At 38.0% G+C, this 15,359-nt stretch overlaps 2 protein-coding genes across 7 annotated transcripts; one reads left to right on the plus strand and one right to left on the minus strand.

Moving 5' to 3' along the window:
- The first annotated feature begins 1,803 nt into the window (after positions 1 to 1,803).
- Positions 1,804 to 4,630, plus strand: LOC111082061. Of its 5 annotated transcripts, none has more exons than XM_022378238.2 (7): positions 1,804 to 2,087; positions 2,172 to 2,846; positions 2,911 to 3,522; positions 3,593 to 3,844; positions 3,910 to 3,981; positions 4,051 to 4,131; positions 4,193 to 4,630. In XM_022378238.2, the coding sequence occupies exons 1-3, from the start codon at positions 1,866 to 1,868 to the stop codon at positions 3,364 to 3,366; spliced, it is 1,353 nt and encodes a 450-aa protein (XP_022233930.2). In that variant the 5' UTR covers positions 1,804 to 1,865; the 3' UTR covers positions 3,367 to 3,522; positions 3,593 to 3,844; positions 3,910 to 3,981; positions 4,051 to 4,131; positions 4,193 to 4,630. The 5 variants fall into 5 exon arrangements, with proteins under 5 accessions (XP_022233930.2, XP_041448255.1, XP_041448256.1 ...); XM_022378237.2 differs by having other exon boundaries at positions 1,805 to 2,087; positions 2,157 to 2,846; XM_041592321.1 differs by having other exon boundaries at positions 1,804 to 2,846.
- Positions 4,631 to 11,473: 6,843 nt separating this feature from the next.
- Positions 11,474 to 12,841, minus strand: LOC111074225. Of its 2 annotated transcripts, none has more exons than XM_022366947.2 (2): positions 12,178 to 12,841; positions 11,474 to 12,122 (listed from the first exon to the last, which is right to left on the minus strand). In XM_022366947.2, the coding sequence occupies exons 1-2, from the start codon at positions 12,751 to 12,753 to the stop codon at positions 12,117 to 12,119; spliced, it is 582 nt and encodes a 193-aa protein (XP_022222639.2). In that variant the 5' UTR covers positions 12,754 to 12,841; the 3' UTR covers positions 11,474 to 12,116. The 2 variants fall into 2 exon arrangements, with proteins under 2 accessions (XP_022222639.2, XP_022222640.2); XM_022366948.2 differs by having other exon boundaries at positions 11,474 to 12,119; positions 12,178 to 12,840.
- Between the last annotated feature and the right edge of the window lie 2,518 nt (positions 12,842 to 15,359).

Raw genomic sequence — 15,359 nt, forward strand, 5'->3', positions numbered from 1 at the left:
TATGTGTATGGGAAGAGCGAAACAATTCCAGCAAAAATATATATACACATGTATATATCCCCATCCCTGACACAATAAACGAAGTTCGTTTCCTGAGTGGCCATTTTACTGCGAGGCCTTTCCACATGGAGTGCCACAGTCAGAGCCACAGTCAGTGCCCCTCTTGGACCATCCTTTCTAAGTAAATATTCGCACACAAATATGATGAAGTATAGCAGTGGGTGGGGAGAGGGGGGCAGTCTCGGATTGCTGCTACTGGTTTGCTTTTAATTGCTTTCAAGTAAACATAGAAGAATGGCTGCTGCTGCTGTCCAGCCCCGCTTGCTTTTAGCACAAAATGGGAACATAAATATAATTGCCAGGTTGGGTTAAGGGTTTGGGCTTGGCTTTAAAATTGCAAGACTTTCGACTTTAGGCCATATGTGGCTCTAGATTTGTGTTTGTGTGTGTGTATTGACTTTGTTTGTTTATGTGAGTGTGTGTGTGTGTGAGTGTGCACTCTGCCGTAGGTGTCATTTAATTTAATGCCACGATTTGGCAGCTTACATATTTACTACTCGCTCTTCCCCCCTCTCTCACTCTCTCTGTCTCTCTGACACTTTGATTATTGTGGTCGAGCTCCATTGTTGGCGCCAGCACTTGATTTGATTATTAAACTGTTCAGCAGAATTTTCACAACTATTTTTCACATAAAAAACTATAAATAATGCCCTAACGTACCCTAAAAAATTAAATTAAAATTTAAGAACAATTTTCAATTAAATTAAATTATTAAAAAATATTTATTATTAAAATTATTATTAAATTATTATTAATATTAAAATATTATTTATATTTATTTATTTTTATTTTATTTATTTTTTTGCAAAAATCCAAAAAAAACCAAAGTTTTGCTGTCAAGTGTCGCCGTATTTGCACAAACCCGCAGTGTGAATGATTTTTTTTTGTTGTGTATAAATCAAAGGAGAAGCAGCTAAGGGTGGGGGGGGGAAGCTGGCCTGTGCCAGCTGCATTAGGCCATAAATTTGCCAAAAAGTAAACAGTTAACATTTTATTGTGTTCTTTACTGCTCGGCGCCCCCGCCGCCATTCGACGACTGTTTTAAATAATTATTTAACATTTTACATTTTACATTGTTTAGCTCGCTCGCGTTTCTCCCCACTATCATGCGGGTGTGCAGGCAGTGGGGTAGGGGGCACTGCTCTGCTTTTGTTTGTTGTAAAGATTTGCACGATTTGCATTTGTGCCAAAACGATTCATGAATGATTCATGTGTTCGCCAGACCAGAAGCAGATGTCGACAATACTCCCAAGCCCACCCTCACCCCACCCCAAATACCAAGCCACGGGACTCTTCGATTCGATTTATACAATGGAAGGGACGTGCCGTGGGTAGGCAGAAAGGGTACTGATAAAATGCTTTAAAGAGTTTTCCGTTTGAAAAAGTTTTCTGGTTTTTAAATAAAATAAAATTAAATTTTAACAAATTAAAAAACTATTTTTATTTTAATTTTAATTTTTTATTTAACAATGGATTTGCATTTGCGTCAAATTATTAAAAAAAAATTAAAATAAAATTTTTTTTTTTATATTATATATTATTATATTATTTATAATATTATTATTATATATATTATTATTATTATATATATTATTATTATTATTTTATTTAAGAGTTATAATAAAAATTAAAAATTAATTTTTTTAATTAGCTAATTAATTTTTATTTTGCATAATTTTTAACGGCGTCTGACATAAATTCCAAGGGCTAAGGAAAATCTTTCATAGACACTCCAAAAACTGAGCACGTCCTGTTTTAAATGCCATAGAACCTACATACATAAAAATAGATTCCCAATAGAAGCAATGCCGTACCTTAGAATGAATTCAGAGGTACCGCCCGTACAGTCGCTCGCTGTCGCCTCTGAATCCATACGTGTGGGCCGCATGCGTTCGAATGCCACAAACATCATTGATCATGGCATAAGGCCGAAGTTATCGAAGCTACCGATTGGCCAGAATATGAACAGAACCAAATACAGGCTGACAGAGGATGACAAAACCATGTGGGTGACCACCGCCACAGAGGTAATTGGAGTGCAAAAGAAATACATACAACAAATGGGCATGGATATGGATAATTATTTTAATCCCCAGTTTCCCGACAAACAGAAACATATTAAAACCGTTGGGCAGTTAGATAAAAAAGTATCGAAGCCGCCAAAACTTGCCACAATACCTGAAGAACCAGAAGCGGAACAGGCTTGTGCCCTTGAGTTGCTGCAATCTGCGGATTTTATCAATGCTGTGGAGCTGCAAAGCGGCGCTCAAGCCGCCAATGCTGTCAGGGAGTGTCTGATGAATCGTCAAAGCGAGGCCGATAGCAGCAAATGGTGTCGAAAGAGCCTGCGACGGCTGCAGGAAGTCACAGGACCAGACACTGTTACGCCCATCGATAATGCCCAGGCTTTGCATCGTGTTCGATCATCTGTGGGTGGCAGCCATTTCTTTAAATCTAAGAAAGAAATTGGTGCTCTTAACAACAAGAAAAAGCCATTTTCACCCAAAGAGCAATTGCGGAAAGAAAATGCTGTAGGCATGGAGACAATTATGAACGATGGGAAAATGTCTCTGTCCACATGCGATGCTATAAAAGATTTAAATGCGATGAAGGACACCCAGTCGAAAAGCTCAAGTTCAACTGAATATTCAAACGATATTTCAGTTATATATGAAAATGATGATTTTAAGCTGAGTACGGAAACCACAACGTCTCAATCCGATGGATATTTTGCCATAGAAAAGAAGAAGAAATGCCGCAAGAAGCAATACAAGAGCCGTTCAAAGGTAAGCTTTTACCTTGATAACAATAAACTAATTAAATCTTACAGCTAAAATCTTTGCACCGCAGTTCAGGGAAAATGCTAATATTGAACCAAAGATAGTTACAGGGGGGGACTACTCGGTGACTACCCAATCAACAACTGATACCGAAAAATCACATGCCAACGATTTAAACAACAAGAAAAATATGTTGAAGCCTTTAAAAATAATGCAGAATATTTTGTTTGGGCAAGGCGATGACTCCTTGGACACTCCAACTAAACCTAAAGACAACGGCGCGGAGCAGATCGAAGCTTCATTGCAGTTTGCAGATCGCTCCAAAAGCAATGATAAATTCAATTGCCTAAAGCTATTCCAGTCAAAGCGCACCGTCAGCTATCTAGTTTGGGCTCCAACAATATGTGTGCTAGCCATTTTGTTTCTGGCATTGGCGCTGTGTGTGCGCTTCATATTTGTGGAGCCGGATCCACCATATTGGCAAAAGCTGCTAAAATTTATTTACCAAAAGTTAATGAAAATCTAAGTTAACATATATATTTTTTATTAGATCCAAAAATATATTTATTTACTTCAACCAAAACAAACACCAAGAGACACCAAACCAAAACAAAGCAACCCTTGACTTTGGTGTTAAATATTCACCAACCAAAAATCATTACCGATAAAATTACCGCCCAACGTAAGTAATATATTTTTGTTGCAATTTTTTAAACTTAATTTTAATGTTCTAATCGATCCTACTGGGTAAGTGCATGGCTCAGTTAATTCTAGGCCACATATAGCGAGCGATAATATTACATATGTGCACCGAGACATCACGCGACAAAGTGCACGAAAAATAAGTGAGAAAACGAAAGTATAAAGTGAAGTACTACAACATTTGCGAGGCAACAAAACTAGCGACAATACCCGAAGATACAGAAGTGCTGCCAACGCGCAATAGATCTGCGATGAACCCAACAAATGGGCAATATCTCAGTGCCAACGATGCACGTTTAAAGGTAATTAATAAATCTCAGCTCACATATATAAAATAAAATACATTTTTTTAAATTTAAATCTGCAGTTAAAGAAAAAATCAAAGATGAACACTACAGATGAAAACAATCCAAGCGCTGCCAACGATGCACGTTTAAAGGTAAATAATCTCAGTCCACATTTAATAAAATAAAATAAATTTTTTTATTTGCAAAATTTAAATCTGCAGCTCAAGAAAAAATCAAAGATGGAGCCTACAGATGAAAACAATCCAAGCGCTGCCAAAACAGCCAAAGATGCGCGTTTAAAGGTTATTTTCTCTCAGTGCAAAAATGTATTTATTCTTTTAATTGAAATCTTTAAATCTGCAGCTTAAGAAAAATTCAAAAATCAAACGGCAGATCCAGCAAAATTCAAAGATGCATCCGCAGATCAAGCCAATTTCAAAGATCCAATGGGTTTCCATTGTGCGGCATCCGAGACCAAAGTTTGCTCTAATCTTAGAAAAACCAGAAAAAGAAAAAGCTTTGTGCGGCGAATTGTTAGTTAATGCTGCCATTCCAGCTCCAAAAAGATATAAATTAATGAGTAGAAACCATGCAAAGCACGGCCTAACCCGAAAGGACAAGCTAATGACTGTGTTGGGTGCAGTTTTATTCATCTTATGGGTACTATTTATGAGCTGCTGGACGCCGAAGCCACCAAGTCAAAACTTTTGGTAACCATTCTGGACATATTTATTCAACAAAATATTTATTTATATTTTATATTTAGTTTATATTTTGTTAGATTAAATGTTGTTGTGCAAACCAAAATTGTGGTTCATTTATTCCAAGCAGTCTCCTGCTTAAATATTTAGTAACCTTTATCGCTTTTTTTCTTTCTTTTTTTTTTGAATGGATTTGCCACGTCTTTTACTTCTCCAAATGGAGATGAAGATGGAGCGGACTATTGGTTGGGGTAGTCCACTGGCTGCCAATCGTGCCAGTCAGCGTCAGCAAATGCAAATTTAATGGTCTATGAAAAGGTAGACCAGGCAAATGCTTTTAACCACATCCGTTGCTATTAGCTCCAAAGGAGCAATGGTGGGGGCAGGGCGGAATGGTATGGGCATGGTTGGTCTGAATAACAATGGAAAATGACGCCAGTGGAAAATGTGAAAATCAATGCGCATTAGTGATTGGTGTTTATTTCATCTTATTCTGGCTGGAGAGCGCTAGAGAGAAAAATGGGCAGCAGTGCGCTGAATTTTACATTAGCTTCAGTTCGCCTCCAGGGCTATGCGCTATGGCCCATCAAACCGCATAACTGTGTCGCATTCGAACACCCAAAATCAATTGCTTAGCTCTGAGATATCGCTGGGAAAATGAAGCTACTAAAAAGTGTGACCCAAAGCAGTTTAAATCTTCAACAAATAGTCGATTTTTGTGCATCAATCAACACAGAGGATACAAAGATACAGAGATACATAAATACATAGATACACAGATACACAGAAACATAGATACATAAATACATAGATATGCATAGATATTGTATTGTTGGTCTGACTAACATTTAGTCTAATGGCATTGCTTAGTTCCGCCGACAAATATGAGCTAAAAAAAAAAAAAGAAACCTGCACAAATGATGACTGTGGCTGTAGTATGGGGGGGATATATGTGGGGGATGGTAGCTCGGGGTATATTCTGATGGAATTGAAGTGGATTTGTTTGTGTCGCTCTCTCTCTCTCTCTCTCTCTCTATCTTTTTCTTGTGGCATTTCCTGCCGTGTTGTGTACTGTCCTGTCCTGTCCTGTCATTCGTGCATGCAATTCAAAGCATAGACATAGATACACACACACACACACACAGAGACACAGAAATACTCACCCAAAAGCACACTCATCCGAGGGGCAATGCATTCAAGCGCAAATTAAGCTTGACAAGCAAAAATTAAACTGTGTATCTCAGTGTGTGTGCGTGTGTGTGTGTGTGTGTATGTCTCTATAAATATTTCCGCACATGTCTCTCTGTATTTCTGAATGATGTGTGCATGTCCCCCCCCCCGCCACACCACAGTGTATGTGTGTGTCTCTGCTTGTTTGGCAAAATATAATTTCTTCAATGTTCAGTTCATTAAACAGAGCAAACCAACTTGGAAAAGCACTTACCAATGAATAGATTTTCAGATACAGCTGGAATAGCACCAGATATATATACAGAACGAGTGAGAGAGAGCTGCGAATACAGTGAGTGCAAATAAATATTCAAATTAGGAAATGGAAGACCAAAAAAAAGTGTTCAAACTACTTCAGAGCAGCACATAATATTAAATATAAATATTTGATACAAATTATATTGTATTTTAATAGGTACCTATTTGAAACTGAAGAACTCATCATTTCTTTCGAATTTTGCGAATTTTCTTTGGCTTTTGTTTGCTAGATTTTAAAAGCTGTCTCAAATAAATTTTCAACGAATCCTTGAGAAAAGTCCTGGAACTGTCAAAACGGCTAGACCAACACCATTGCGAACGGCATATAAAACGGAACTTATTCTGAGATTTTTTCATTTCTCTGATTTATTTTACGAGATTGCCATACGGGGGGCTATCTACCCTAGACAAATATCAAAAAATATGATAATAAATAAATAAAAAAATAAATATTAAATGAGTACAAATTAATATTAATAAAAATAAAATAAAATAATAAAAATTGTTTAAATGAGCACATAAAATACATTAAATATTTGATACAATTAATATTGCATTTTGATAGCTCTTCATTTATACTTAATCGTAGACACAGCAGCTACAAGAAATTTCTTACGCTTTTGGTTGCTAGATATTAAAAGCTGTCTTAAACAGAACGTTCAATAAGCCCTGGGCAAATGCCTGGAACTGTTGAATGCCAACAGCAAGTTCATCGCGATCCGCCTACAATAATTGCAGTTATTCAGAGAGTTTTCCAATATGCTCTAATTATAATAATCTTTATCATACCCTTCCCCTGAATTATCCCTTAAAATTATAGCCAGTAAGATATACCTGTACCTACAATCCTCTAGTTTTTTTTTATTTTTTTTCGTATATCCCTTTTTTTTCCATTAAATTTAATCATAGCTTATATTAGCAGATAGTTGCTAAGCCTCTTCAAAAAATAAAAATAAAAATAGAGTCTCAGTAAAAAAGCACTGATGAGGCTACCATATTGGGCGCTATTTTCCCCAGAATAAATATATTTTCAGCAGCTTTTGGTGATCCATTCGCAGCCATAGCCAAAGGTTTAATTTGGTTTATTAACTCACCCGTAGATCATTTCCCTGCTAGCGCTCAAACCTCTGCAGATGTTCAACTAAGTAGAGATACCCAACAAAAAAAAAAACACAAAACAAAAAAACATCGAATCTGTGTTGCAGAATTTATCCCAATTAAAAGCATTTCCCCATTGGCTTCGCCAAAAATTGTCGTGTTTGAAAGTGGATTTTCCACCGAAAAATACGGAATAGATTGGTCCGCGGGGCCTAAATCAATTGCCAGCATCGAATAGAACACTGCCACGCTATTTCCTGGCCATGCCAGCCCATCCTGCAGCCATATTTCGTGCCATTTTTATGAGGCATAGGCGAACAAAAAAATTGCCTATGCAGAGAGAGAGAGTCGAGTCGAGAGTTGAGAGTCGATGTCCATGGTACATGGTCCATGGTCCATGGAGAATTCCATGCGACGCTGAACGCTGTCAACAATCACGAACCAATTGTCTATAAATACCAGCAGCGTTAAAGCAAACCCACTCACAGAGTGGAGGATCCAGTCGATGTCGAGTCGATGCCACCACCAAACGCACAGTCTCTCTGGGCTCCCCGTGATACTGGGGACCCTTGTCATCCTATTGGCTCTGGTGTGGGGTGGTGTGGGTTGTGGGGTGTGTGGTGTCGGGTGGCTTCGACTTCCGCTCTGTCGTTTTTCATTACATCGCATGTAACTTCCGGTTTGTTAAAGCGACACGCACTGTGCTCTTGTGCCTGTGCCTGTGCCTGTGCCTTTGCCGTTGCCTGTGCCTTTGCCTCTCTCCTACACTCGTTGTTATGGCTGCTGACATCCGTGCAAACAGTACGAAACGAATGAGCCAATGTCCTGCGGATGTGCCAAAAATCGTGTCAGCTAGTTATTCGATATTCTTCTCTGTCATAAAATCTCTTGTATTATCTTTAACACAAGAACCTCCTTCAAGTACAGTCACTGGGCAGTGACCCCATTACACTATCGATAGGTGCAGAGCGCTGCCAGCATCACGTTGTCATCTCTAGTAGCAACGCACATAACGTACCGGAATCGTCATTGAGCAGGCTTGGCTTTGACTCTCTGGCCGTAGACTGCCGCCACTGTCCACACTACCGCCGGATCGACTGTTTGTCCGCACGTTTAGAACTGGAAATGACAAATTCACTGTAGGTGGGCCGCCGGCCGCCCATCGCCCCATCGCCCCATCGACTGCTCGCCTGCTTGCTCTTCGCTCTCCGCTTAACTCCTGCAACACGTTTGCGACTCAGCAAACACCATCATCAATTTCCGTGGGGAAATCACACAAAATTTTTGCACAAACAAAATGTTTGGTTGTCGGTGGGGTCCCAGGTCCAGTACGCTCCCATTCGAGCAGACCAGCCCAGCGTCCAGCTTTCTGCTATTGAAAAAAATATACCAAATGGCCACGAATTTTTGCATGTGAACACTGGCTGCTGCGGTGAGTGTGTGGGCGGTGTGGGGTGGTTTCGGTTGGTGTGGGGTTTATCTTCGGTACGCCGGCGTTTGGTTTTCGTTTTTAGAGCTTAGTCCGTGGGCGGCTATATCGACATGTTGAGGTGGAATATTGCAATGAAAGTAACTAAATCTGGATTTGTCTTCATTAAGGCAGGTTCCCCTTTTTTTTTGTACCAATTGAATTGTTGAAGAACGGGATTTTTCTGCTGGTACTTGGACTCAATAAATGGTCAAAAGGCTGTGTGAGAATGAATGTTGGGTGTTTTTTTTTTTTTGATAAATAAATAAGAGTTTCAGATAATTTTGATCCATAACATTAATCAATGAATGAACCTGTGACTAAAAAGGGAAGGTCAATTAATTTCTAGTTATTATTATTAGTTTTCATTTTTCATTAATTTTTTTTATTATTTATTATTTTCTTTTTATTTTTCTTTTGAATTCATTTATTTATTTTATTTTTTTTTTGTATTGTATTTTATTTTGAATTAAATAATTTTATTATTATTTTTTTGTTAGTGTTTTTTACCAATTTTCATATATTAAATAATTATTGCTTATGTATTTTATTTGTCTATTCTATTCTATTCTAGTTTACTATTTTTTTTAGTGTTATTCACCAATTTTCATATTTTACATAATTATTGTCTATGCATTTTATTTTTCTTTTCCATTCGCGAATCAAAAATTTTGTATTTCTTTACTATTATTATTCTGTTTAAATATTTAATTTTTCTTTTGAATTGATTAATTTATTTCGAATTTTTAATTCATTTTTTATTTAGATATATTAATAAAATATCATAATTAAGTTTCCACTACCAGTGTAGCCCACAACTTTTCAAGAAAATTCCAAAAATTGTCACACATTTTTCTAAAAGATTCCGCCACTATTTTAAAAGCTCTTCAGCCAGTAGCTACTTTAATCTACAAAACAGTTAAACAATCTTCAATAAAAACTTTGCCAAGTCTCTCATAAGAAATCTGCCTTTAAGTCGAAAGTTTAGTTGACCCACAGTTAACGCCCAGACGACACTGTCCACCCCACCCACGCATTGGGCCATTACTTGCAGTCAAGTCGAGAAGAAGTCCCCTCTCGAAACTGTTGCCCAATTAGCCACAATTTCGTCTCATTTGTTGCACTCACTTGTGGGCAGGGGTCAGAGCACTCCTCAAATTATGATGTGGGGATGAAGAGAGATTTCGGTTTATATCTTTTATTGCAGCTCTTTCGAATGTTGTTTGTTATTGTGGGTAATAAGTAAAAGTGGTTCAGGTTCTGGTCCAGGTTCTGGTCCCACCGTATAATTTGCGTAACATAAAACTTTCAAAAAGTCATCAAAAGTTTATGCAGACGGAAACCACCTAAGTAGGGGGGCGGAGGACAACGACAACAACCCACCAACAGCCTTGTTTTCTCCCTCACATTTCCCGAGTATTTTCCATGTTGTTTTTTGCATATGTTAACAGGGTAAATTTTTCAACGCTTTGCAAAGTTATGGAAAACTTTTTAAAGCCTTCTTTCCAGGATCTTTAATGCAGCAACAGCAACAGCAGCAGCAGTAGTGCTCGGGGAAATACAGAGGTGTTTGAGCTAATTAGCCAATGCCCCCCAATGGGCGCAAAAAAAGCGCACTAAAAGTAAACTCGATTCGATGCTATCGAGTTGCGCTTTCTTTTGCCCCCGCTGTCCAGGCCATTTCCCTGTCCCTCCGGCTGCTTATTTCTGCTTCGTTTACTCCTGCCGCGCGTTGTAATTGCAAAAGTTTATCTTTATCTCGGCCACAGCAGCAGCAGCAGGAGCAGTGGCAGCAGCAGCGCGGTAGCAACATCAGCCACTAAAGCGGCAAATGGTCACATTAAAGTAATTACATCCAATGCTCTTTCTCTCTCTCTCGCTCTGCTCTCATGCAAAGCTGCTGCTGCCGCTGCTGATGTTACTCGAGATGTAACCAAAGGCGAACAAGAAACCGCTAGTAGAGATTACGTAGAGTATTGCGGCTAAAGGATGCTCATTAAAAAATTTAATAAATAAAATAAAAATAATAAATAAATAAATCATAATAATAAAAAATAAAAATAAAATAAAAAAATTAAAATAAATAAAAATAAAAAAATAAATAAAATAATAAAATAATTGTATATAAACATAAAATAATATTTACAATTAATACTCTCGGAGAATATCTCTTGGTATAAATTCTGAAATGTAAATACAAATATTTAAATTTTCTGAGATTTTTTTCTCTGTGTGCAAAATCTGAAAATTCATTGTTATATTTTTTAGTCTTTTGGATGATATTATTTGGTATTATTTATCCTTTAAAAACAATGGAAAAGTAGATAAAATATTTATATATATAATTCTATTTTAATTTTTCAATTTTTATAATACTTAAAAAAAGTGAAAATTTTCAATTATAATTATAAAATAAAAATAAATAGAAATAAAATAAAAATTATTATTATAAAAATTTAAAATACAAACTATAATAATAAAAATATTATAAGAGTAATTCCAAATTATTTTACTAAATATAAAATATTAATATTTATTTCATAATTTCTTTTATACAAACTATAAGTCTTACGATTCCTGATTTTTTCCCTCTATTCCACTCAAATACCCAAGTGCACAAAAGTCACTGTTGTAGCCCAATAAATCTCAAAAACAATATACCCTTGTGCTGCACAGCGTACCCCGTATAAAAGGGCAAGTTCTTCGAATTAGTCTTGGCCCTACGCTAATTTGATACCAGAAACCAGCAACGCAAGGTTCAGCGAAATAAAAACAGCAACAAAATGTACTGCTGATGATTCCCTTTCCCCCTCCACCCCCCCAGATGCCCCAAGGGATTTTCTCAGGTGGATTTGTGGATCCGATTTCGTGATAATCAATCAATTCGTGTACCTTAAAATCGCTTTAATCAAAGCACGAATTCTGTTGCTTTATTTCTCTTGCTCTCGCACAAAACCACACGAATGAGAGATGAAGAAAGAATGAAAGAAATTGGCTGCACAGAACGAAACGAAAACCATTTGAAAGCTCGTTGACTTGTTTACTCCTTGGCCTGGTTTATTACCAAACTCTCACACTCGTTCTGCTTCGATGACAGGTCCGGTCCAGCAGCAGCAGCAGCAGCAGCAGTAGCAGCAGCAGTAGCTGTGCCCATAGCCAGGGCCATCGCACTTAAGAAGATTAAAGACTATTCGTTAGTTGGAACACTGCACACTGCAGGCATTGCAGGCATTGCAGGCACTGCAGGTCCTAGGTCCATTCGCGCTTTGCCTTGCCCTGCCCTGCCTTGCCTTGCCTCAACTTTCCATTTTCCGATGCGACTTTTCGCGGTCTGCGTCTCCATCTGCCTCTGACTCTGGACTGTTGGCAGCAGCCGGTGACAACTTCATTTGTTTGTGGCGTCTTTTACAATCAGCCCTAAAAGCCACAAAAGCCGAATTGCTTTTTATGCATCTCTCTCTCTCTCACACACCACGCTTTTCTTTCTTTCTTTTATGGCTCCAGCCTTAGCCAGCCCCAGTCCTTGATCGATCTACTGCTGGCGTAGGCGATTCTTAAATTATGTCTAAAATTAGAGAAAAATATTCGCTTACCTCTGGCTGCTCTTCGGGTGCCTTAAACATGGCACTCAACTCTCGCGGATCGTTTGAAAGAAAATGTTTATTGCGCTCTTGCAGCGTCTCCGCTTCCTGGGCACATTTCCGCAGTTTCTCACGATCTTGCTTGCTCAATAATACATTCCTTTTATCATTCACCTCCAGCTTTTTGTATATGTAATGCAAATCCAGAAATATATCTGCCAAATCCTTATTCATTTCGTACATATTCAGTTTGCACGACTCGAGTTCGGTTCTCATTGTTTGTAGCTTTTCGGCAAGGGCATTCGGGCTCTGCAATTGAGCCATAACCTTTGGCATGATGAAGCTCATGATGGCCTCTTTATTGGTGGCATCAAAGCGCCTGATTGACTTCAGTTCCCTTAAGCATTGTGCCACAAGTTTCTCCATTTGTGGATCAGCATTTGAGCCTTGCTGCGAGCAGTCGTCGATGAAGCTGGCGCTTAATTCATTTAGCTCTTCGTTGGGACTGAGGCTTGGCCTTGGTTCGTTTGAGTTTGTTGGCAAATTGTCATCCATTGTTTTTGGCAAATTTTCATTAATTTTGGACATGTCGAAAGAGTTTTTATAACTAGAAAATTTCAAATGGAAAATAGTGAGTGCTCGAATGAATTGTTTCCCAGCCTGCTGTGAACTACAAAAATGTTGTTAGCGCTTCAAAAAATATAAAAAATGAATTTTCTACCAATATTCCCATAGATTGTATGCCCTAAAAACAATTAAATAATTTTGAAGTAGTATCAAACCATAATCCTAAAAATTCCCAAAAACTTAAAACGCTTTTTGCAATAATAAAAATCAACTGAGTAATTTCATCTTTTGCAGTTCGAAAACCAATCGCTTCACCCCATGCATACCTCCCCACCCAAACAGCATCCATTTCAAATAAAATGCCAGAGATGGTGTACAAAAGGGGGTTGGTGGGGGGGGGTCGCAGAATGACGGGATGGCAAATCAACAGCGCCAAATTCAATTGCAAATAGTGAAACACATTGTTCTCGTGTCTCACTGTTTCGTTGACAATTTTTTAGTTTTTATTATTTTTCGCCCCACGATTCGAGGAATGCAAAAAAAAAAATATATATATATGTATAGCGAAAAGGGAGAGTACGTTGGCAGCAGGGGGGGATGAGGCGGAGGGTGAGAAATCGAGAAGAGACATCGACGACGCTATGGGAATTTATTGAAAATGCTTCGATTTATGTTTAGTGCGATATTTGCATTTTGGCTGACGAACGGGAGGCAGAGGCAGCAGCAGCAGGAGCTGCAGAGCTTCGGCGACAAATGCAACAGAAATATGTTTTCAGTATTGTGACAGCACCCAAAGGGGATAATGGTGGATGGGGTGGTAGAGTGCGCGGGTACTGGGAGGGGGGGGATAGACAAGGGAATGCAATCATTGTTCGAGATTGCATCAGAGTGCTTGCTGGTTCGCTGCGAAAACCTTGAGCTAAATTTTTGTACTTTTCGCAAATAAATGAAAGTTATCGAAAATCAAACCAAAAAAAAAAAAATGAATCCAAGTGAAGCGATTCCAATCTTTAATATTCATTAAAGCCATAAGTGAGGTGTTGATAAAAAAAATGTTTGCTGTTGCAAATTCAAGTTCTATTTTATTTATTTAATTTATTTGTTTTTTATTTATTATCTATTTGTTATTTATATATTATTTATTTATTATATATTTCTTATTTATTATAATTTATTTATTTATTATTTATTATAATTTATTTATTTATTATAATTTATTTATTTAATAATATTTTCTATGAGAGAAGTAAAACAAATTCAAATCGAAACGTTTGCAATTTTATACTAAAGCTTATGCCTTTATTTCCCACTCTTATATTTCAGTTGCATATCCCTGGCACTCTTATACGGGGCCTTGCTTTAGCCGGCCGTCGTGTGCCACGGCTGTTGCTCTACTTTTGGCTTCGTGTTTTCAGCCGAACCTACCAAACTGGCCTGGTCCTACCGCAACCAAAAACTTGGTCAACATTATTTGCTCGCCTCTCTCTCTCTCTCTATGCGTCTCTCTTCGTTGCTCCATATTCAGCAATAGAGAGAGAGAGAGTGAGAGAGAGTGTGTCTCCAAGTGACTGATTCGCTCTCTTAAAGGACTCGTGTCGTGCCCCGCTGTCACTTCGTTTTGTGCCAGTTTGAGTTTATGTCTTCATCGTATTGGCGGTCTGCTGTAAATTTATTTACATGCCGGTCAGGCTTTGCTTCCCCTTTTTGTTTTGGTGGAGTGGTGGAGTATGCTCTATAAATTAAGCATAAATCAGTTGCACGGCAAACCATTTGATTTCATTTGACGGAAAACTCTGCACCCCCCTTTACGCACCCCTCATCCACTCAACTCAGATTTTCAAGTGACATTTCTCTTTGTCTCACGTAGAGCGCTCCATGCATGGCTGGGCTTAAAGGCCGAAACGCATCAAGCAATTGATGAGTGGAGTGTCCGGCTGTTGGTATCATGGGGGGGATCTAGGGGTCGCAGCGGTGCTTGTCACGAAATTGATAAGCAAATAGCCATTTAATGGGCTTGAACTGAATACAACGAGTAATCGAAATGATTAGCCGTGAATGAGGTTAACGCTGGATTGAGGTTTGAGGCTACAACTATTGTTGTCTAGCGTTTTGCCCCTGATTTGTATATTTTTTGTAAGTCGTTTAAAGAGCTCCACGCATCAATCGATATATTTTATGGCACACTTACAACTAAGAGCGGGGTTTGGCTGTGCATCGTCTTGTTTGATGATGCAGTGCCTTACATTGTTAACCAAAACACACAACTTGTGGGCTCATAAAATCAGGTGGAATGTGTTACACACTCGATAAAGATATTAACTTATTTTTGGAGAGAATTTTTTGTATGCCCAAGTTATAGACTTTAACAGGGATTATTGTTTTATAGCTTTTTTAGAGCTGCAAGTCATTCTGCTTCCTGTATATAAAGAGGTTCCAGTGAAGAATAAAAGATATCTCCTATTTAAGTATCAAATAATGTAAATATTTGTATGGGTAAAATATTCTACATTATTCAAATATTCTACATTATTCTACAAATCGTAGAAAAAATCTTAATAGACTATAATTTTAGAGCTGCAAGTCATTCTCCTTCTTGTATGTATAGAAGTTCCAGTGAAGAATAAAAG

This window comes from Drosophila obscura, unplaced genomic scaffold (assembly GCF_018151105.1).
Source record: "Drosophila obscura isolate BZ-5 IFL unplaced genomic scaffold, ASM1815110v1 contig_179, whole genome shotgun sequence".
Lineage (NCBI taxonomy): Eukaryota > Metazoa > Arthropoda > Insecta > Diptera > Drosophilidae > Drosophila > Drosophila obscura.